Source organism: Protopterus annectens, chromosome 3.part0, assembly GCF_019279795.1.
Source record: "Protopterus annectens isolate FY-2018-M chromosome 3.part0, PAN1.0, whole genome shotgun sequence".
Classification (NCBI taxonomy): Eukaryota; Metazoa; Chordata; order Ceratodontiformes; family Protopteridae; genus Protopterus; species Protopterus annectens.
In genome coordinates this window covers 280334278-280357722 of record NC_056731.1, presented here as the reverse complement: position 1 = coordinate 280357722, position 23445 = coordinate 280334278, and the positions used below count along the sequence as shown (strand labels likewise).

The window sequence follows — 23445 nt, the reverse complement described above, 5'->3', positions numbered from 1 at the left end:
TTAACCAAAGAAAGAGGAATTATTTCATGTCAGCTATCATACAGTTGTATATAAAACAGAAGGCAGATTGCTTTCACAATGCCAATTTTTTTCCATGGATCTACAGGGATATGGCCAGCATTTCATCAGAATGAAACCAACAGGGTAAACAAGACCGTTTTAACTATTGATGAAGTTAGGAGAAATAATTTACCAAATGTTGGAGATTCTCGACCTTCTTCATCTGTATCTCTCTCTCTCCTTTTGCGGTGGTGTCTGTGTCCACGATGTCTGTGACGTCTTCGACTCTGCCTACCAAGGGGAACGTGAACGCCAATATACACAGCTCGGTGACCTGCAGACACAGGAAGGAATGGAAGAAATTTTCAGTTACAAAATAACAAAAAAATAAGCATTTATTCCTTGCTGTTGAGAAAAATCTTTCATCAACAAATGCTGCTTTGCTGAAGTAAGATAATTTGTTCAAAAGTAAGCCTGAATACTTTAGTATGTACAGAAACACTTATTGGGTAGCCATCTGGTTTCAGATGCTTTATATGGTCAAGTACAGTTCATGCTCTGTAACTGCTCATATTTTCCAGCTCCTGATTTCTAACTCTTAACTCTGATTTTATCTCTGTCAGTTACAACAATGTCAGTAAGACATTCATTCATTTGACTAAAGGACATTCAGCTGAATTACAAGTTTTTGACATTTGCTTAAATATTCAGTTAATAGGTTATGGCCATTTTGATTGAGTATTGTTCGTGTATGCCAAACAAGAAACTATTACAGTATATAGAGAATGCATGGGGCACCATCCACTATATGTGACAATGGAAGATGCAATAACCCCAAGGGAAAAAAGTAATATTTTACTGAATGGGCTTATAAGCTGAAGTCCGTTTAACAGGGTAACTGATGACGTTATGACGTGGACGTCCTAGATCTCTCAATAGCATACATCTGTTACCCAGTTTTGAAACAAATCTAATTGACTAGCTCCTGCGGTACAGTCACATTCATTTACCACTCACTCTGAAAAATCAGTTATTTACATGCCACCTGATTTATCCTTCAAACCACCTCAGAAGCACTCTAGGACTCTCCGGATTGGCTTTTTTTTCATTATTAACCTTAAAAAGTCACAGGATGTTCCTGTTTATACTAATCAGATACATAAAGTGCAGTTATGTAAAATCTTACCATAACACTAGATATATCCTTCTCTTCACTGCTGCAGTATTCTTTACTATAGGGATCTCCCGCCTAGGACAGCCTGAAGTTCGGCTAGTATACCAAAGCATATGATCGTGTATGCGCAGTATGTCACACACATGCTTCCCGCACAAGAAGCAGGGCATAAAAGTGACATATGGATGCAGTTACGCAAAAATGAATTGCCCCAGTACAGAACAGTCACCACAGGACAAAGGAATCCATGCACATCCAGAAAAAGGGGTGACCCTCAGTCAGAAGGGAATCCAAAACAAAAAGCAGAATAAACAAGAGGAAGTTGGAGGGAGCGCGGAAATACTGCTGCAGTAAAGAGAAGAACATCTGCTGTTATGGTAAGATTTTTAAACAACTGTACTATGTCCTTCTATATCACTGTTGCAGTATTCTAAACAGAAGGGAGAGTACAGAAGCTCAAGAAACAGAATGGGAGGTGGAAGGCTGAGAACAGCCCTCAACAAACCCATATAAAATGGCTGTAGCAAAACATTCTCTGGCCCTAGAAACCAAATCCAACTTCTAATGCTTAGTAAAGATATGCACTGAAGACCAAGCAGCAGCTTACAGGTGGGAATTGGTGTCCAGCCCCTTGAAGAAAGCACCAGAAGAGGTAATAGCCCTAGTGGAATAGGCTCTAACAGAAGTAGACAGATTTACCATGACAAGAATAACAAAAAGGAATGGCCTTAGATATCCAGGATGAGATGGTTTGCTTAGAAACAGCCAAACCCAATGTCCTGGGAGAGTAAGAAATAAAAACCTGGTCAGACTTACAAATGGCCTTAGTTTTATCCAACTAGTACTTGAGCTCTCTGTGCAAATCCAAAGTATGCAAGACCCTCTCACTAGCAGACTGAGAAGGGAAAAAAGACAAGAACTGTACTGACTGAATCAAGGACACCATTTTTATTACCTTAGGATTGAAAGGATTAGTATGAAGTGACACTCTTGTCACTGTGAAAAAACAAAAAAGGAGGAATGGCTATATGGGCCTTAAGCACGGAAACCCTCTGAGCAGAAGGAAGAGAGAGCAACAAAACAATCTTCCTGGTACAATGTTACAAAGAAGCAGAGTCTGCAGGCTCAAAAGGAGCCTGAGTCAATTTTTTCAAAACAAAATTAAGGTCCCAAGGAAGAGGAATAGGTTTCCCTGAAGGCCTAAGATGTAGGACGCCTTTAAGAAAATGTTCAATCTCAAAATGAGAAGACAAGGGAGGATTCAAGGGCAGACAAGCAGAAATGGCTGACAAACGGGCTTCCTCAGAAGAATAGGCCAAGCCAGACTGGAACAACTCACACAAATAGGAGAGGATCAAAGGGACCGCCACTGAAAAAGTGTTCTGGTTATAAGGATGGCACCTGGCAGAAAATCTTTTCCATTTGGACATATAAGATTTTTTGGTTGAAGGTTTCCTTGCCTCCTGTAAAACACTAAGAACATCCTCAAAAAAGAGGTGCCTGAAAGGGATTGAAACTCTATCACCCATAGTGTCAGCTGAAGAGTGGACAAGTAAGGATGAATGAGAGACCATTTGTCCTGTGTGAGAAGGTCCAACCAGTGAGGTAACTTGTGGTTGCTGCCCCTGGACAGATGCCTTAAGAGGGGGAACCAGTGTTGTCTTGGGCAAAAGGGAGTCACTAGCAAGATTTTTTGGAAGTCCAGCTGAATTTTCTGCAGGACTCTTTGAAATACAGGAAGAGCAAGGAAACAAAGAAATATCTCCTTCCAAGGAAAAGAAGGGTGTCCATCTTTCACGCCAGATGGCATGGCACGCTGGAACAGAAAAGAGAAAGCTGCCTGTTCAGAGGGGGAGGCAAAAATGATGTACTTGAGGAATACCCACTGATGGACAATGTCCAGAAACACATCTCTGTGAAGCATCCATTTGTGAGCTGTGTTTTGGACCTACTCAAAGAGTCTATCACTAGATTGTGCTCTGAAGGAATGACTACTGCCTGAAGAGTTAACTTTTAACTGAAAGCCACCTCCCAGATCTGAAGAGCCATCTTGCAGACGAGGTAAAATTTTGTGCCTCTCTGCTTGTTGACATAACACACCACTGTAGTGTTGTCTGTGTACATCTTCAAGGGGCCTGAAAAGAACATGGTGTGAAAAGCTTGAAGGGCCATAATCAGAGCTCTCATCTCTTTATTGTTGACATGGTCTGACTTCTGATGGGGGGGGAGCCATAGACCCTGAACTTTCAGGTGACCACATAAAGCCCCCACCCCATGTCTGAGGCATTGGTGAACAGATCTTGAGAAAGGACTGGAGGCTGAAAGGGCAGGCCTGGGTTGATGGCAAACTGTTGAATCCACCACTCAAATTCCTTTTTTAGACAAGGATAGGAAGAACAGGTACACTGAAATCCAGAGAGTGGCAATGCTGCAGCCAAATCAACATGAGGCTTCCACATATGCAGCCTGGCAAGAGAAAACATTGGAAAGAAGAGGCCATGAATCCTACGGCCAAATGAAACTCTATGGTGGGAATGGCAGTCAGGGGAAGAACAGGCTGAAAGAAGGCTGTTAATGACAACATTTTTGGAGGTGAAAGAGAGGGCCAACATTGACATTGTCTGAATCTTGCATTCCGGATATACATGATCCTGACAGGATGGACTTCAGGAAGTTGATAGTGAATGTCAGACTTAGGAGAGAGATAGTGAACTCCAGATCCTGTAACAAGCAACTGGGAGAAAGTGCCTGAAGCAACAGATCGTTTAGATAAGGAAAAATCAGAATCCCTTGGAGCATGCAGAAAACAATCACAGGAGCTAGGCATTTTGTGAACACCCTTAGGGTAGTAGAGATGCCAAAGGGCAAAGTAGAGAGCTGAAAATGACAGGAAGAAACAAAGAAATGTAAAAACTTCTAGTTAAAGAGGGTGAATAAGGATATGGAGGTAAGTATTTTTCAGAGCCAAAGACACCAGTAAAGCCTGGGGTAATGAAAGAAGAAACAGGGTTTGAAGAATAAGCATCCGAAAGGAGGGAGGCTTGAGAATGGTGTTGAGCAGGGAAATATCCAGAATAGGTCTCCAGGTGCCCTCCTTTCGAGGAACCACGAACATTCTGCAATAAAAACCCTTTTCCACTTGGGAAGGGGAAACAGGCTGAATAGTTCCTTGGCTCATCAGTGACCTAGGACCTTCTGGAAATGAGGACGTTGCTCTAGAGGAGGTTGAGGAATCTCTAAAAAAGAAAGTGAGACTTTCATACCATGAAGAAACCCTGATGGATGACAGAAAGAACCAAAGAGTCTGAAGTGAAGAGAAGCCAATTTAGAAGACAAATGGAAAGCCGAAGGGGACAAAGGAACCTGGTCTAAGAGATTGGGGGGGGGGGGAGGATTGTCAAAGAAAAGCAGGCTTATCAGATAAAGGAAGCTTCTTTCTAAGAAGCCATAGCAGAGGAAGCTCACCTGCCACCTTTCCTACCCTGGGAGGCCTGGTGGGGCTACCTGTGGACAAAAGCATATCTGGAAAAATTCCTTTGCAACTTAGGGATATGAGAAACAAAAAATATGTTTAAGGTCCTGCAAGGCTTTACCTTTCTCTTGAAGAGACTAACAGGTCAGCAGCAGCATTCTCCCCCAAAAAACTGATTTTCCAAAGAAGCATCCAACACAGCTTGACCTTAATGTCCTCAGGCAAAGATTGGAGACAAAGCCAAGAATAATGCCTCATGAGAGGCTCAAAAGCTGCAGCCCTCGAAAAGGCATCAGCAGCATCATAGCTACATTTGACTGAGTGGAGGGCCACTTGAGAAGTAGAATCTAAAATAGATAAAACAGAAGACATGCCTTCAGAATCATGGAGATCAGAAATAACCTAACAAGCCTGAGTAATCAAGGCCACAGCATATCTGGTCATGTGGGTCTGGTAATTAATGGCCCTAAAGGCCAAAGTAGAAGCAATGTAAACCTTCTTACCAATCCTCTCCATTGCCCTACTGTCCTTATCCGAAGGCAAAAATTTGGAAGAGGGCAGGAGTTTGGGCAGGAGTTTTGAACTTTTTTTCAGAAGAGGCCAACGCCACAGCAGGATCAGCAAGAGGCCATAAATAAAAATTGACAATCTCGAGGGACCTTACATAACCTATCATGTTTCTTAAGAGCAGGAGGATGAGTATCTGGAGACTTGGAAGTAGCAATGAAAGTATCTAACAAGGCAGCCAGCACAGGAGGAACTGCAGAGGGTTTAGGAGTATCCACCTGAAGCAACTCATACTCTCTCCTCTGAATATCAAACATTTGAGAAGAATCTCACTTAAAGCATTCCATCATCCTTGCAATTGTGTCCACAGAGGACAATTCCTCAAAAAGAGACTCAGGGCTAATAGGCTACTCCTCATCCGAAGACTGGAAACATGAACCACAAGGCATTATAGAAAATGATGACGTTTAGATAACATGGGATCACCCATTACCAATGGTTCAAAAAATAGATGCAAGAAAACCAGATACAGTAGCCCATGAAAAGAAGACAAAAAGTGGTATCGATCACTGAAATTGCTACACCCAGTGACTACAGTGTCTTAGCTAGAGAGAGGCACAAAGTCATAAAATACCAGGATTTTCAGACAGAAACAAGGGCAGTGTGGAAGAAGGATACTCAGACAGTTCCAATAGTAGTAGGTGCAAAGGGTTTCATAAAAAAGAATTTACCATCGTACTTGCATCTGTTACCGATACAGGTAACTCGGGCACACTGCGGATGCTGCGAAGAACACTTCTGGCTAACATAAAAGACTGAAACAATACTAACTTCATGAACTTTAATCCTACTTTGAATTAGGAATGGGGTCCATTCCCTTCACAGTATTAGAAGCCCAAATGTCTTAGAGAAGAACCATAAGCCAAAGGCGAAGGCATCTCTGTCAACAGGACAAGGACTAAATTCTCATCAAAAGAATCCAGTTCCCTAGGCTGTTTAGAAGGGGTAGAGGTCCAAGGAACAACAAGAACTGAAATTCCTTGGGGAGGCTAAAGGCCATCAAGGCAGAAAATGAGCCCTGAATAAACTCTTGCCATTCCCTTTGAGGACCCCTTAGGACAGACTGAAGCATGCTTTATCTTTTGTCTTTCCTTGGAAGGAACATCAGCCATAACAATTACCGGAGGTTCTAACCCTTGGCGAGATTCAATAAGAGGACCTGGAACCTCCTCCCTGACCAGTATCTGCAGAAACCCTCTAGGACCCTTCAAGATAATCAGCCACAATTCCTTCTTAACGTCCAGAGCAGACACCTGCAAAGCCTCAGAGGATGTACAAAAAGACAGACTCATGCCGGCCTCTGACGAGATTGTGGCAGAGGAATCCAATGTAGATTCCAGTCGCCTTACAGAGCTATTACCCACTTCTAGAGGGATGTCTGCTGGAGGCTGGACAGCTAAAGAATCCAGCCAAGAGACTTCTTGGCTTTCTTCTTACCTAGTGGGAGTATCTCTGGGTTAATGGATCCCACCATGCTATCCTGGACTAACTATTTAAGCAGATGGTTTTCAAGGTAAATGGCCAGGGAAGACAAACTGCTTCTCAGTGTCAAACACCTTACAAAAACTACAAGAGGTATGGTCGTGGGAAACAACCAAACAAAAGAGACACTCATCCGATGGCTAGGTATTTAGCACAGCAACAAGGCATTCAGACTGATGAGCAATAATGGCGTTCGGACTGATGGCAGAGTAGTTCTGGGCAACTGCATCCATACATCACTTTTATGCGCTATATCCTGTGTGGGAAGCATGTGTGTGACATACAGTGCATACAAGATCATAAGGCTTTGGTACACTGGGTGAGCATCAGGCTGCCCTAGACAGGAGATCCCTATAGTGAAGAATACTGTAACAGTGATATAGAAGTACATCATATATGCATTCCCACTTATCAGCTAATCTGTGATATGGAGCTTGGCAGGGAGTAAAGGGTGCACTCCTTCTGGCAATTCTAAAAACTCTTTAGCTCATGAAGTAAGTAGCACATACGATTCCTGGCAATAATCGCAATCTCATGTGCTGGGCTCAGAGTTTGGTCAACTCTGTCTCGGTGCAATCAGCAAACAAAATCTCAAAGACAAAAAAAAACAAAACAATAAGTGCAAAATTATGTGCCTGACATAAATGAAAATTCATCAATCCACCTTGGATGGACAGGCCTTCCAAGCAAAGTAAGGATGGAAGAAGGCCAGTGAAAACTGGAGGCAGCTCCTGATCTCAGGCATCACTTACTTCCTTGCATGAAGCATTTCCCACCTCCCAACTAGATCTACAGTGCTGTAACAACTGCCATTATCGTAATGTACAAAATGTTCTGCTTAGTTTCTAAAACTTAAGCTGATGAAACAGACAAAATAAAGACAAAGGTGCTTATCCTTGGAACTCTGAAACATGTTTAGTGTGCTATTTTAATAAAGCATGGCTTTTGATTACAAAGAACTTATCTGTGCACAGTTGTCCTTGTCACAGGAGACATTTGTTGCATATAGTTTTTCTCATTTTTATTTTCCTTTAATATACTACACATCTGAGTAGACTAAAAAGAAAACACTAACTGAATTTTAAATAATGAAGGTCCAAGATGGAAGAATGTAGTTACTCAATACTGCCTGACTATGCAGCTCTTATATTTAATACTTACAGATAATTTTGTAAGCCAAGTATAAATCCACTCCTTGAGACACAGATTAAGATAATTTATCTATTAAAGTCTGATGATTTAACAAATCAACTGCTGCTGGCATTCATAAAATTGCACATACTGGATGTTTGTTTTTAAAAGCCTGGATAACTATGTCGTAAACAAAGCAAAGTCTGGCAGCAGCAATTCTGCTGATTGAGTTCCAAGATGTTAAAATGCCTTAAATTTTCCTCTAATAAATCCAATATGTACTTCCTCCTTACCTCAAAATTACTACTTTGCAGACTTATAGGATGATAAATGCATTCTGAGATTAGGACAACTTTACCCTTATACACTGTAATAACACACACCTTTCAACATTTTGGAACCTCAACAACACACAAAAACATATCAAGACTATTACATAAATAATCATTTAGCTGTAATACTAAATTTGAAATGTCATAATTTGCCATGTTATCCGGAAGAGCAGATTTTTACTTCAATTAACCTTTGACAGAGGCAAAGCTGTTTTTCTTATAAGAGGTAAAGCAAATGAGGAAATTTTTTAACCAACAGAATACTTCTGAAAATGGACCTTGAAGCTAATGATCTCTAAAGGTTTTAGCAAAAGAGTTTGTACATTTGTTATAAAGCTGCCAATGCCTTTTAAATATGGTACTTAAACGTCTATCAATGTGAACCACAATACCAAAAAATTCACATTTAAAGGAGACCAAATTTCAGGAAGCTTAAATCAGGACAAAAGATGGGGTGGCTTTATTCTGTTAGTACAGGAAACATATGCTGGCAATATACCAGAGAACAAAACTGTCAGAATTAAAGATCTTGTCGATTTTAGGGTCCCTTTAGATTACATAAATGTCAAAAGAAGAAAAAAAAATGTTCTTCAAACAGTTACAACTGGTAACCAAAAAGGAAATTACATTTTTAAAAGGTAGCACCAGCAGCTTGTTTGGTCCCCAGTCCAGAACAATAACAGGATCTCACCTCATGGACTTAAAAGGGAGCAGCTACTACAAAGTTTGAGGAACTTCAGTAATGAATGATATCGTCTATTAAGCATCATATCAGAACCAATGTTCCTCAACATGTAGTCCTTTAATGGGAAGTCTAAGCTATCTCTATCTCCCCTCTTTTTTTTTTAATATGGGACAATGAATAACCACATGTATCTTAAGAGCACACCACACTTCCAACTAACAAACTAACTTTGAAAAAAAAAAACATTTGATAAATTTTGTACATAGCTTTTTGTTTCCCCGCATACGTGTTGCATTATTAACAGTTTATCTACAACTTTGGCACATCATCAAATAAATTAAATTTAACCTCAGCCCACCACATTTACACTACTCCCCAAACACACCGACATACCCAAAGCACTGTAGCCTACCAAAAAAAAAAAAACACTAAACCCAAAACTACACTCACTTTAACACAATAAAAAATGTAGATGTATGTAAACTGAAATATGAATTATATTCTCTGCAATGTAGAAAAAGTAATTTATATACTCCACACAAAAAATCCACATGACCCCCAAAAATAACACGACCCAAGTCAACTCCCCAGAAATGAAATTCACTCTTTTTAGAATTAAAAAATGTACAACAAAAGAATAAAAATAAAGCAATGCTTTATTTTATTTTTATTTTGGGGAATGGCATATTGGTTAAGGTGTTTACCTCACAGGCACAATGTACTAGGGGGTTGATTCTCAACTTTAAAGGAAATTGGCTAGGCTTAAAATGGCCTATAAAGGCAACTAGCCTAGTACTTACCTATGGACCTATGAAGGTTTCATTGACAGAAAAAAAAACACAAACATAAATTAAACCTTATGGAACAAAGTTAATTTCTATCAGAATTAAAAAAAGAACCCATATGAATTAAATTTAAAGAGACTGTAACCATTCAGAAAATGGTACTACCGACAAAACAGATCTGCTTTGACTGTTAAAATTTACTTCAAAACTGAAAAAGTCACTTGTGAGATACTCCAACACAAAAACATACTCAAGTAACCTAAACCCTTCTAGCAGAAGAACTTGGAATATGTCGTACTTGAGGATCAGGGAACTTGTTTTGTGATTTTGCTTTGCCACTAATCGCAAGTCAGCAACTAAACCTATAATGAAGGACATTTCATATTTCACACACATGACCCCCAAATATTCCCTTATCCACCTATATACTTATATTTCTTGGTACTGTGTACGTTGATGAAGAAATTCCAATCGGACAACCAATTTTCAGGGCAAGCCTGAAAAGAAAAGCTAAATTAACTAACACCCCAGTACTTCTGCCTATAACTTTTGCAGCTTCAACTGCAAGAGAATTGTATCTGGCTAAGTGAAGATTAATTTTATTGACTCACACATCAAGGCTGCCTTACCAAACAACAGCTCCTCAATGTTTAATGCATTAAAAGAAATGTGCCATATGCAACATATAACAAACACTCAAGTGCCAGGTTGGCAACAGATTCCAGCCTCTCAAAGGTTAAAGATTCCTAGTGCTAGGAAGCACAGCAAAACATAGATGCCATGTAGACAGCAAATATGTCCAAGAATCCACTGTTACAATACTCTCAAAGAAGCTTAAGAATTTTAAGAATTCAGGTCAGCCATACAAAGTAGGCCTACCTTTTTTTGGTATTAGAAAACCCTACATTTAGATGGTTCAGGGTCAAAAAGGTACTGTTTTCTTGGGATAAGATAGATTTCACATAACAAGTATGTAATAATTCACTGACAGAATGACTAACACTGCAAGTCTCAGACAAATGGTTGAGGAGCTCAAGGAATCCAAAAGATGGTCAGATGTCACACAGAAATAAAGTCCTGGCAACAGCAAATATGATCAGAATTCAATCATCACCAAAGGAATCTGTAGGGTCTGAGAAGATGGCAGTGGGTATCTGCTGTCAGTTCACCATTCCAGGGGAGAAGGAGACAGCTCTGGTTTACCACAAGAGTGACACCAATCAAGAGCACTAGGTGTTACCTGGTAGAATTTTCACCTGCTTAGCACCTGGTGTCATAGTGTATTCATGCCAGGTAACAGAGGGAAATGTTTTACCTTTGGAGACAGCAATGGCAGCGTTCTGAGATGCTGCTTTGGGGGGGATGGACCCAAAGGGAGAGGTTAGGCCAAACTCTAGGGCCAGTAAAGCTTGCCTGCTTCCTAAAACCCAGCTCTTACTTGGAATTAGATGGCTTAAATGGGATTCCTGGCCAGAAATCAATGGGCTGAAGGAGCTCTCACCTATCTGGAAATGTCTAGCCTCCCATTCCCGGGAATGAATCAGCTGAATAGGTGCTGGTAGTAGAATTAGCAGGCAAGGTCCTGGGGAGTAATAAAAAAAAAAGTATAAAATAAGAAAGCTCAAAATAAGAAATAAATACTTCTTGTAATTCTTTGTCATTTCATGACACTTCCACATTTTGAAATGTCCCCTAAAACACAAATACTGAGCAGAGATATTGATCAATCAGTCTGTGTGGTGTACCAAATCTGTGCTTTAATGGCCCTAACTAATGAAAATGGAGGTAAAATGTTCACATCTTCCTTTGCAAGTTCACTTATTCTCATATGTTCATTTCCATTTCCTGGTTACAAGAATAATGGGGGTAATCAGCTTGCATGTGTCTTAGCTCATTTTCAGAGTATGTTATATGATAGCAAAAATTAAACCATGTGAAATAAGGAACACATCTGCAACTGAAGACCACTGACTGAATAACGCAAGTTCACACATACTGTGGTTCCTACTAATATTTTGTAAAGGTCTAGATTTTAGAACCTGCTTAGCTCCCACCACCAACAAATTAGAGGAAAAAAAAAAAAAAAAAATTATATGTATATATATATATATATATATATATATATATATAGTCGACTTGCCATTTCATTGACTTTCAGATGATTCAGACCACATTGCTGAAAACTAACGAACTCCTGGAACATTGTATTTTCCCTCCAGGAAACTAACCACCTGGCCACCATGGTGAACTTTGCCCTTTTCTCCACGGTAGTGCAATCTCGGAGTTGGTATATTTAGTTAGGGGAGGCTGTTGGTTTAATTTGCATACATTTATATTTTAATTGTTCGTGGCCAAGTGGTTAGTTTCTCAGAGGGAAAATACCATGTTGCATAAGTTTTTGGCAATGTGGTCTCAATCATCTTTAAGTTGACAAAATGGCAAGTCGACTATATAAAGTACATCTATATATACACACACACACACACACAATATATATATATATATATATATATATATATATATATATATATATATATATATATATATACATACACACACACACACACACACATACATACAGTGGATATAAAAAGTTTACACCCTTGTTAAAATGCCAGGTTTATGTGATATAAAAAAATGAGACCACAATAAATCATTTCAAATTTTTTTCCATATAACCTGTACAATTCAATTGAAAAACAAACAAATTGTTAGGGGAAAAATATAAAAAACGTACAATAAGCTGGTTGCATAAGTATGCAGACCCTTAAACTAATGCTTTGTTGAAGCTCCTTTTGTTTTAATCACAGCATTCAGTCTTCTTGGGTAGGAGTCTACCAGCATGGCACACCTTGGCAAAATTTGCCCAATCTTCCTTGCAAAAGCACTCCAAATATGTCAGATTGTGAGAACATCTCTTGTGCACAGCCCTCTTCAGGTCACCCCACAGATTTTCTATTGGATTTAGTCTGGGCTCTGGCTGGGCCATTCCAAAACTTTAATTTTCTTCTGGTGAAGCCATTCTTTTGTTGATTTAGATGTATGCTTGGGGTCACTGTTGTGTTGAAAGGTGAAATTCATCTTCAGCTTTCTAGCAGACGCCTGAAGATTTTGGGCCAAAAGTGACTGGTATTTGGAACTGTTTATAATTCCCTCCGCCTTGACTAAAGCCCCAGTTCCAGCTGAAGAAAAGCAACCACAAAACATTATACTGCCACCACCATGCTTCACTGTGGGGATGTTCTTTTGGAGATGCAAAGTGTTGTTTTTGCGTCAAACCTATCTTTTGGAATTGGGGCCAAAAAGTTCAACCTTGGTCTCATCAGACCATAACACATTTTTCCCACATGATTTTGGGAGACTTGATATACTGTTTTGCAAATTTTAGCCGGGCCTGGATGTTTTTCTGTGTAAGAAAAGGCTTCCATCTTGCAACCCTACCCCATAGCCCAGACAGATGGAGAATACGGGAGACTGTTGTCACATGTAGTACACAACCAGTACGAGCCAGAAATTCCTGCAGCTCCTTCAGTGTTGCTGTAGGATTCTTGGCAGCCTCCATGCCCAGTTTTTGTCTTGTCTTTTCATCAATTTTGGAGGGACATCCAGTTCTTTGCAACGTCACTGTTGTCCCATATTTTCTCCACTTTTTGATGACTGTCTTCACTGTGTTCCATGGCATATCCAATGCTGTGGAATTTTTTTTGTACTCTTCTCTTGATTGACACCAATGAGATCCCTTTGATGCATTGTAAGCTCTCTGTGAACCATGGCTTTTCCTGTAGCAGGCAACTGAGTAAATGTCAGGAAAATCCTATTAGGACAGCTGAACTTTATTTGGGGTTAATCAGAGTCTCTTTAATTGATGGCAGGTGTGTTCCCAAGAAGACTGAATGCTATAATTAAATCAAAAGGTGCTTCAACAAAGTATTAGTTTAAGGGTGTGCACACTTATGCAACAATCTTATTGCACATTTTTTATATTTTCCCCCTAACAGATTTGTTTGTTTTTAATTGAATTGTACAGGTTATAGGTCACATTAAAGGTGGGAAAAGTTTTGATATGATTTATTGTGGTCTCATTTTTTTACATCACACAAATCTGGCATTTTAACAGGGGTGTGCACACTTTTTATATCCACTGTATATATGTTAGGGCTCCCTTCTCATCTGTAAGGTGACATACTGAAAGCAACTCGCTGCTTAAACAGTATAATGGTTTGGCCAATGGAAAAAAGCAATTTAGTGGAGTGTCCACCTGACTTTCACATCTGGCTCCAATACAGTTACCTCACTTGTGCCATGGTCCTTCCCCTCTTAACTGCTACCTCAGAGCCACACTTCACCATCAATGAAGTAATAGTCCTACTTCAGCAACTATGCAGGAAAACACCTTATGCTCAGGGAAGAAATTCTTGTGCAATTCAAAACCTAAATGCAGTAACTGTACCCATACAGTGTGTTCTGTTCCACTTGAGGTTTACTCTGAATGCTCCCTCCATAGGACTGTCTGCCAGGATCACACTGCACTGTCTCACTTGTATACCAGAATGTGCATGTTCAAGGCTGCTGGTCTTTCTTCAGGCTCCTTCAGTATGAGATTAGATTCGGCATTTTCTAGTTTGCTAGGTCCTTCCTTGCGCCTACTCTGTACACAAGTCATTTTTCAGGAATCTCAAATGCTACCAGTAACCTATTAAATAGGGTCTACAGCAGCTGCAATAAAGCCTGAGTCATTGTCTTTGTACTCCTAATGACAGAGTTTGTGACCTCTAAGGATTCACTTCTCCCACTCCACAAACCCCTGCAAGAGTCATTTCCCCTTACCATACTGTTCTTTTAAAGACACATATGCCTAGACTTACCAAAATCCTTCAAACAAAAAAGAATTACCTTCGAAGGCACTCATCATTCCTCACCTCTCCTTACTATATCGTGTGAAGCACCAGAACTGAAAACAGGCAACCCAGAGATTTAACACAACACGGAGTTGTACTAACAATTCCATTACGTGAATGAGTATATTTTGTGTGTGTGTGTGTGGGGGGGGGGGGGGGTTCATATGCCAGGAGGAAGAGTTGTTTACAGACAGCTAACTCTTGGCTGATGGCTCTCACAGGTAAAAGGTTATGGCATGGCTACACAAGCTAACCTTCTAAGATGTGGCAGAGCTACAGCCTAAGGAACTCATTAAATACAAGTTTAGGTGAAAATACTTTAACCATCTATTGCCAAATGCATCTGAATGACCTCTGGTGTCCTACACTCCTGAAAAAACTTCTGGAATCTGCATTCATTTCCTATAATACCTTGCACTTTGGCCTAGATGCAGCTACATTCTTCTGAAAGTGCCATTTACAGCTACTGCAAAACAGTTTCTTTCTCATTTGTTTTCCTGCTTGTTACTTCTAACATGTCTTCAGTGTTGCACTGAAAGAGTGTGATACAAAACTTAGATTAGATCCCCTACAGATTAATATTCAGATAATGATACACAAGCAAGTTCAGAAATAGAAAAATATTAATTTGTCTCTTATGTCTCGATCTGTACTGAGGGCATCAAGAAACCTTTTAGTACCACATTATTTGTTACAACACATCAAACAATTCTGTCTTGTGATATACTAATCTTGAAAACAGGCAAAATAGTGAAATGGATGTATATTCATACTAATCTTGAAAACAGGCAAAATAGTGAAATGGATGTATATTCATAATAAACTGAAGTGACTAGGGATTATTAATACAAGATAATAGGGACAGGGAGAAGGGTTTCCCAAAGATAAAAGTATTTTCTCACCCTCAGCATTTATTATTCTACAGTAGGAATTCAGTGTTGCACATCAAATACGTAAAGCAATGTAATTTTGTTTAATGTTCAATCAGTCTGTTTTACAAGAATTTGTGTGGATTTTCCACGACACGTTTCTTACGATGGACGCATGCAGTTAGGTACATAAGTTACAGACAGATAAATTACAGAAAAAAAATCATACATTTGTTACAAAGAAAACATGACCATATACTATGTTTGGACTAACCCATGAATTTTCAGTGATACTTTATATGACAGCATATATGTAGTTAGGTACATAAACTAGCGATAAAAAAATTAACACTTCTTTGTGGCAAATGTTTTGAACTGTATAATGTGCTTGAATTTACAGGGATCATGCTTAAAATGGTTTGGCCTATTTTAGGAGGTCATAACATTTAAGGAGGGTTATTCCAAACACTTACTACACAAATTAATCCTACAAGTTCTTTTCTTTAGTCCTGCTAATCACCATGTGAAGTTTAAAAAGTATTCTAACTGCTATTACAAAATATGACACCCATTGCAACTGAACAGACATCGTATTTTTATTATTACAATGCTTTTTATTGAAACTGGTTTGTGGCTCTGTCCCTCTGTAATCCTGTCTCGGTAATGAACCACAGAGGGATAGAGACACACACACTTACACAAGCGTATGCGCACGCACACACACACACACACACACACACACACACACACACACACACACACACACTCGCAATGCATTCAGAATAACATACAGATATACAGACAGGCGCGCACACACATATACACATATACACTTGCGATCCTTAATATAATTATTGCTCTTACAACTGATAATCTTGCATTGCAACATAACCAGGACATTTTATTCTGTGCTTCAATTTCACTGAACTTTTGAGGCATCTGTAAAGTACTTGAAATGCAGTAGCACTCTAATAAGAAATTACATTGTTTGGGGGGGGGGTTGTTTTGCACCAGTATCACCACTTTACATCGCTGTCTAGTGATTTAATGAAGAAAGCAGATTTGTGCCTGTTGCTAGTTTGCTACAAACCTTGTTGGAATACTCTAAGGGTGGTGTATTTATTACTAGTGTGGTACTGGTACTTTCTGTTACAAGGAAAGGATTACACTGTACCAGGGCAAAAATGCCTTAAGGGCAGGAAAATAATAATAGGAATACCCTCACCTCATCTTCGAGAACATACACATGCACACACACAAAACGCATGCACTTAACCCACTAAATATATTTTTCTCATGAATGCAAACAGATTTGAAAAGTCCAAAAAACTGTGCCTACCTGACTTTCTTTTCTAACATGTAACTATTATTGTTATTAAACAATTTCACATATTATGTTTTAGAGTTATTTTGTGTGACTTGGAGATGCATAGTCTTACAGTAATTCTTTTATTTATGTCATATCATTTAGGTTTTTTTCATATCTGATCAATTTAAATGAGGCAGATTTGAAAAGAATAGTTTTTTTTTAAGTAAGGCTTTACAGTTGAGCTAGGTGCCTGCCAGATGATGAAAATGAAATGAACCATCAACTGTCACCTAAAGGGCATTAACTCATCATCCTTTGAACTATTATTTCACTTTCATGTTTGTTTTTCTATTGCTTTGTTGGCCAAGTCTACAATGGTCGACATTCTTTTGGCTTAGTATAAACCTATGAAACTATTTATCAAATTAAAAAAAAAAAATCTCAGCATTTTTATTATTAGAATGCTTTTTATTGAAACTGGTTCATTACTGGGACAGAGCCATAAACCCAAAGAGGGACAGAGTATACACACACACACACACACACACACACACACACACACACAAGAATGGGAATGACATGCACAAGGGAAGCAGTGTGTGTAAAAGGACTGGAAAAAGTTTTTGAAATTATACCTATGACCAGCGGTGGTAGTGCTGCGGTAGCGTTGTTGCCTCACAGTAAGACGCTGTCCGGTTCGATTCTCAGCTAGAGCGTCTTCTGCGTCGAGACATGCGTGAATGGGCGTACCTTCGTTGAAAGTTGTGCGTCAGGCCTGGCAAGCCAGTATGTAAAAATCAACTGCCAATCATTAGCGGACCGGAGTTCCGCTGTGGCGACCCCTAACCAGGAAAAGTCGAAAGACACAAACAAACTATCAGTATGCATTTTAGTTGACTGGGGGGTCTGTATTGTAATGATACAGGGACAATATTTTACTTAAAGACTAAAAAGTAAAAACCAGAAAATATAAAAAAAAGTTTTTAATAAAGAATGCTTTTTATTCAGTCGCCCTAAAAAGTAAAAAAAAAACAAGGAGGAAGAGTGAAACCTTTGCAAAAGAAACACAGACAAGCTGATTTCAGAAAAGCATTCGAGACTGGTTTTCTGACTCTGGTAGGGAGGTACCAGAAGTAGTAGCAGAATCACCAAAACCAACTTTGAATGGTTTTCTGAAATCAGCTTGTCTGCGTTTCTTTCGCAAAGGTTTCCCCCTTCTTTTTTTTTTTTTTTTTTTTTTTACTTTTTAGGGTGAATGAATAAAAAGCATTCTTTATTAAAAAATCTTTTTTTATTTATTTGTTATTGAAGATCTGCAAACCATAATCATGTCTCCCCAAGTCTTTATGCTGTTTAAAGTGAATAATTTAACCACTGCAATTTTTAACTGTTAGTCATTTCATATGACATTACTGTGTCCTTTATATTAACACTGTAAATTTGATTTAATCAAGATGCCAACCAGATAATATGTACTCCAATACAAAATGAATTATGAATTAAGAAGAAATAATACTGGTATACAGGCAATAAAGTTTTAAGGTCTCTTGAATAAGCATGCAATACGGCAATTCTGTTATACTGGCAATTATGTTTTACGGACTCTAGAATAAAAAAAATGTATTCTAGCAGTCTATTGTCATAACACAAACTTCTGTTAAATTACAAAAACCACAGAACAGTCAAAGGTTCAAATCCCCTGAATCTATTTGCAGTCCTGTACCACCTCTTTTGGCATGGTGGTGCAGCGGTAGCATTGTCGCCTCACAGCAAGAAGTTCTCCCATTTGATTCTCGGCTGGAGCGTCTTCTGTGTGGAGTCTGCATGTCCTCCCCACTGTCGAGTGGTGTTAGAAAGACATGCGTGAATGGGCGTGCCTTCGTTGAAGGTTGGGCATCAGGCTGGCACCTCAGCACCATAAAAATCTACTGCCAATCATTAGGCGACCCCTAAACGGGAAAAGCCGAAAGAAGAAAAAAACGAAATACAACCATCTCTTTTGACAGCATTCAATACACTGTGAAGGTTTAGTGGTACTGCACTATCGCATTCAATACACTGTTAAGGTTTAGTGGTACTGCACTATCAGGTTACAAAAGGCAGATTTTTTTCAGAAGACTTTGAACATACATTGAGTGTTTTAAACTTTTTTTTTTTTTTTTTTATTCCATGCCATTGTGATATATGCATACAAGTAAAACTGGTGTAATAATTCAACTGCTGTACAAAAAATTAAAATAAAATCCTGCACATGATGGTTCTTTCTGGTGCTCCTCTGCTAAACATGAACATTTTAGCAAGTGAACTGTTTTAAAAGTAGAAGAAAGGAAAACCCAAGGTAACACTTTAGAATAAAACATCTTGTATACTGACTGCTGTAAAAGAATAGAAAGAATAATCTAAAAATTAACTACAGCATCTGTAATTTTCTCAAAATGCAGAAAAAATACAGAATATTCTCATGTTATCTTCATTAGGTCATGTAAGCTTTGTTTTCTTCTTAGTCTAGGATATTCTTTTAGACTAATCGTGTGCCTCATAGGTTCATAGGTGTGTACTAGGCTAATGGCCCAGCAGCCTTTACAAGCCTAGTCCATAGGATTACCCTGGCATTGTGCCACCCAATCTTAGTTCCTAGTGCCTCTGTCGAGTAGAGCCAATGAGGTGATCCCCAGGGTGAATTTTCTATTTCCCATCCACTCATCAAGATTTCTCTTAAAGAGGGCAAGTGAGGTGCTCTGTTTGACATGTATGGGAAATCTATTCCATAGCATGAGCAGTCTCTGGGTTATGAACCTGTCCCTCCAGCATGTTCTGTTGATTCTGATAATGAGGTTGAGGTCTCTGGAGCGTATGGTGCAGAGGGATTGGGATTTTTTTGAAATGTAGCATTTCTAACAGAGCTGGGTCAGACATGGCTTTGTAAGTCGAGCAGAGATTGCCTCTAAGTAGGCAATATGAGACAGAGAATAGTTGGAGTTTTTTGAGTCTGTCCATATAGGACAAGTGTTTTAGGCCTAGGATCCTTTTTGTCAGGTACTTTTGCGGCCTCTCCAGTTGTTGCAGGTGTCAAGTGAGGTACATGCCAAATGGGGCATTGTACTCTATGACTGGCCTAATGAAGGAAGAGTAGAGGGAGACAATGACCTCTTTCTTCCTGGATGCAAAACCCTTAGTAATGAGATATGCCACATAGGACTTTCTGACCACAGTGGCAATGTGGTGGTCAAAAGAGAGGTTGCTGTCAACCTGTGTTTCTAGACCTCTTATAATGCCTTCTGTGTTCAGTGGACTACCATCGATGTGGTAATTCAAGGGGATTGGGTTTTTCCCAAGGGGGAATGATGACACATTTTTTGGCATTGAGCTTAAGGCCATGGTTCTGGCACCAGTCGTTGGTCTCATTGAGCCCTTTCTGTAGGATGTCAACAACATCACTTGGGGAGTTAATAATACCTCCGAACTTGCAATTGTCTGCGAACTTTGTCAGCCAGAGTCCCTTCATGTTGGCCTGGACTAAAGAGAAGTAGATAGCAAACAGGAGAGGACCCAGGACTGAACCCTGTGGGGCTCCACTTGTGACTGGTCGACACTATGACTTGGAGTCGGCTACTTTCACACTGTGGGTTCAATCTGTGAGCCAGTTTGCAACCCACCTAGAAATATACGGGTTGATGCCTAGCTTAGTGTGATTTTCTATGATTCCTGAGTAGGGAATGGTATCAAAGGCCTTGACCAGATCAAGGTAGGCTGTATGAACCACCTTGCCTTCATCCACAGCTGTGGTGACTGACTCAAAGAAGTCGACTAAGTTACTAAGTTGAGTAGGCATGATCTACCCTTCACAAAACCAAACTGTGTAGGATCCAGAGTTTGGAGATTCCCTATATCCTTGTTTATTAGGACAATGATAATGCGTTCCATAGCTTTGCATATCAGACTTGTCAGGCTAATGGGGCGACAGTTCCTGGGGTCTGTAGTTGCTCCTCCCTTGTGGAGAGGGATGGCTGTAGCAGTGCGCCATATGGTAGGGACAAAACCTGAGGTGAGGCTGTGATTGAACAGGGCACACAGGTGAGGTGCCAGTTTACTCTGCAGTTCATGTAGAACACAGCTAGAGATAATGTTAGGTCCCATAGAAGCTGTATTATTGGCCTTGGACAGTGCTGTTTTAACCTGTGCAGCAGTAATACTGGGTTGCTTGGCAATCTACTGGTATTGTGATTGGTCCTTTGGGGGAGGGGTAAAGCTGGCACTGAATCTGTCGGCCAGTATATTGGCAATATCTGTTGGCTCAATATAGGAGGTACCATTGTGCAGTAGCTCAGAGCAAATCTGGGTATTGCCGTGGAGATTCTTTACATAACTATAGAAGGCCTTGTGGTTGTCTTTACTATCTCCTGCAATTCTGTTTTCATAGCTAGCTTTAGATGAGGGATCTCAACCTTTTGTTGAGGCTGATAAGGGAGTTTTTTCAGTCTTAGGACTTCATCTTATTCCACATCAGTTTCCTCTTTCTGTTGTTTATGGCAGGGGACCACCAGATTGGCTTCCTTTTTTTTGGAGGAGGGTGTCTTGGTTTTATTGGGTATGGTGAGATCCATGCATTTGTGTACGTGTTCATACAGTGCATTGTTGTATGATTCGGCGATCATGCAACTATTCTCCATTTGCATGGATGCCGTGAAGTTAGCCACCTCTGTTTTTAGGAGCCAAAAGTTAGCTTTGGAGAAGTTTTTCATGACGGTTACCTTTGTGGTGGGGGGGTGGGAGGGATGTGGATTTCCAAGGTGATTCGTTTGTGGTCGGATCTAACCAGGGCGGAATTGACTACTGGTGTTGAGGAATGGTCTCCCATGTTAGTAATGACCAGGTCAAAGATGTTGCTACCTCTAGTGAGGGTAAGAACAAGCTGGTCCAGGGCATTGGAATTAATGAATTCCAGAAAGCGTTGGGCAAGTGTATTAGTTCACAAGTAGTTTTCCCAGTTAATGGAGGGGTAGCTGACGTTGCCCAGTATGAGTGTTAGGTTGGACCCTAATATTTTCCAGGGTGCTTAGAAACATGGAGTGTGAGTCTTGAGACATGGTTTGGGACCTACAGCAGGCTACAACGTGAATCACTGTTTTACCCAATGTTAGCTGCACCTGAAGATCTCAGATGCATTATGCTGGGCTACCACTACCAGTCTGGAGGTGTGCGCATGCTTTATGAATATGGAAACACCACTGCCTTTGGAGCTTCTGTCCAAGTTCTGGGGCCAAAAGGTGTGGATGAGTTATAGCCTGGTAGTGCAGTGGTGCTTTCTGCTGCCTTGAACCAATTCTCTGTTATAGCACAAATGTCGATGTTATCCATTTTAAGGAGTGCTTTGAGCGAGTGCATTTTGAGATTTAGACTTCTAGTGTTGAGCAGCATGACCCTCAGATTGCATTTGTTTGTAGCTGTTACAGTGGTAATTTGGTCTTTGGAACACCGCCTAAAAAAGCACTACAGGGGTGGCAAGAGCCTTGGCCAGTATCCGGAAGCCCAGGGGTGACAGATGCAGGCCATCTTTGGCAAAGCATCGAGGTCTGTCAATTATGTCATCCCAGGCAGACAGATACTGGATCCCCTTAGAATGACACCAGAAACTTAGCCAATTGTTGAAATCAATCATTTTCTGGCATTACTGACATACCTGCTAAAGATCAAACAGCCATGCACCTTTCATATCAAGGTGGTACTGGAAAGTATTTTCTTACAAGCTTTCTTCAAATTCCTGAAAAGCCTTTAATCTTTCATTCCCTTGTGCCCCCATAGGCGCATAGGTTTATAGGAGATTACTAGGGTAATTGTTTAAGGGCCTTTACAAGCCTAGCCAATACAACCTAATATATAGCCCCTAGGGCAAGAACATCATATGGATTTGTGTCTGTGCACTAAGCATCTTACAGGCTGCCCCTGTCCATATGGGACATAGGCACTACCCCAGATGTGAATTTGCGATCCTCATCCATTGATCCAAATTGCATTTGAAGATGGCCAGGAAGGTCTCTGTTTAATGTGAATATGAAGCCTGTTCCAAATCTGGGCAATCTCTGAGACACATCTGTCTCCCCAGCATGTTTTGTTTGAGTTGCTGACTAAGTTTAGATCCCTTGATCAGATGACCCTTGTGTGTTTGACTTGTGGATGTGTAGTAGCGCCATCTGGACTGGATTTCTAAGTGCCTTGTAGGTCAGGCATAGGTCACCCCTTAACAGTCAGTGGGAGACAGAGTAAAGGGATAGGGCTTTTTAGTCTGTCAGCACAGTTCATGTTGTCTACACCTAGTATTTTTTGAGGTCGCTCCAGCTGCTGTAAGTGCTTAGTCAAGTGCATGCCAAATGGCACACTATACTTGATTATTGGTTTGACAAGGGCTGAGTACAGCAGGACTATAACTTCCTTGGATATGGATGCCATACATTTACTTATAAGTTGTGCCACATAAAACGATTTCCTCACCACTGTGGGGACACATGGTGGTCAGGTTTAGGCTACTATCTATCAGCGTACCTAGTGCTCTCACCTCTGTGCCCACTCTAAGTGGCATGCTCTTGATATTGTAATATGTAGGGGTATTTGACTTCCCAAAGGGTATGATGATGCATTTTTTGCATTTAGTTTTAGGCTGTGGTTCTGGCATCAATCATTTGTCTGATCTAGACCCTCCTGAAGGATACCTACATCATTGGGGGATTCAATGATTACCCCCAG

General features: G+C 40.1%; 1 protein-coding gene across 1 annotated transcript in view; it reads right to left on the bottom strand.

The window, feature by feature from the left end:
* Positions 1-23445, bottom strand: part of SLC4A7 (solute carrier family 4 member 7) — a 1497737-nt gene that overhangs the window by 982443 nt on the left and 491849 nt on the right. Inside the window, exon 3 of the mRNA XM_044064760.1 lies at positions 194-334. Coding sequence (XP_043920695.1) covers positions 194-334 — 141 coding nt within the window. The remainder of the gene's footprint in view (positions 1-193; positions 335-23445) is intronic.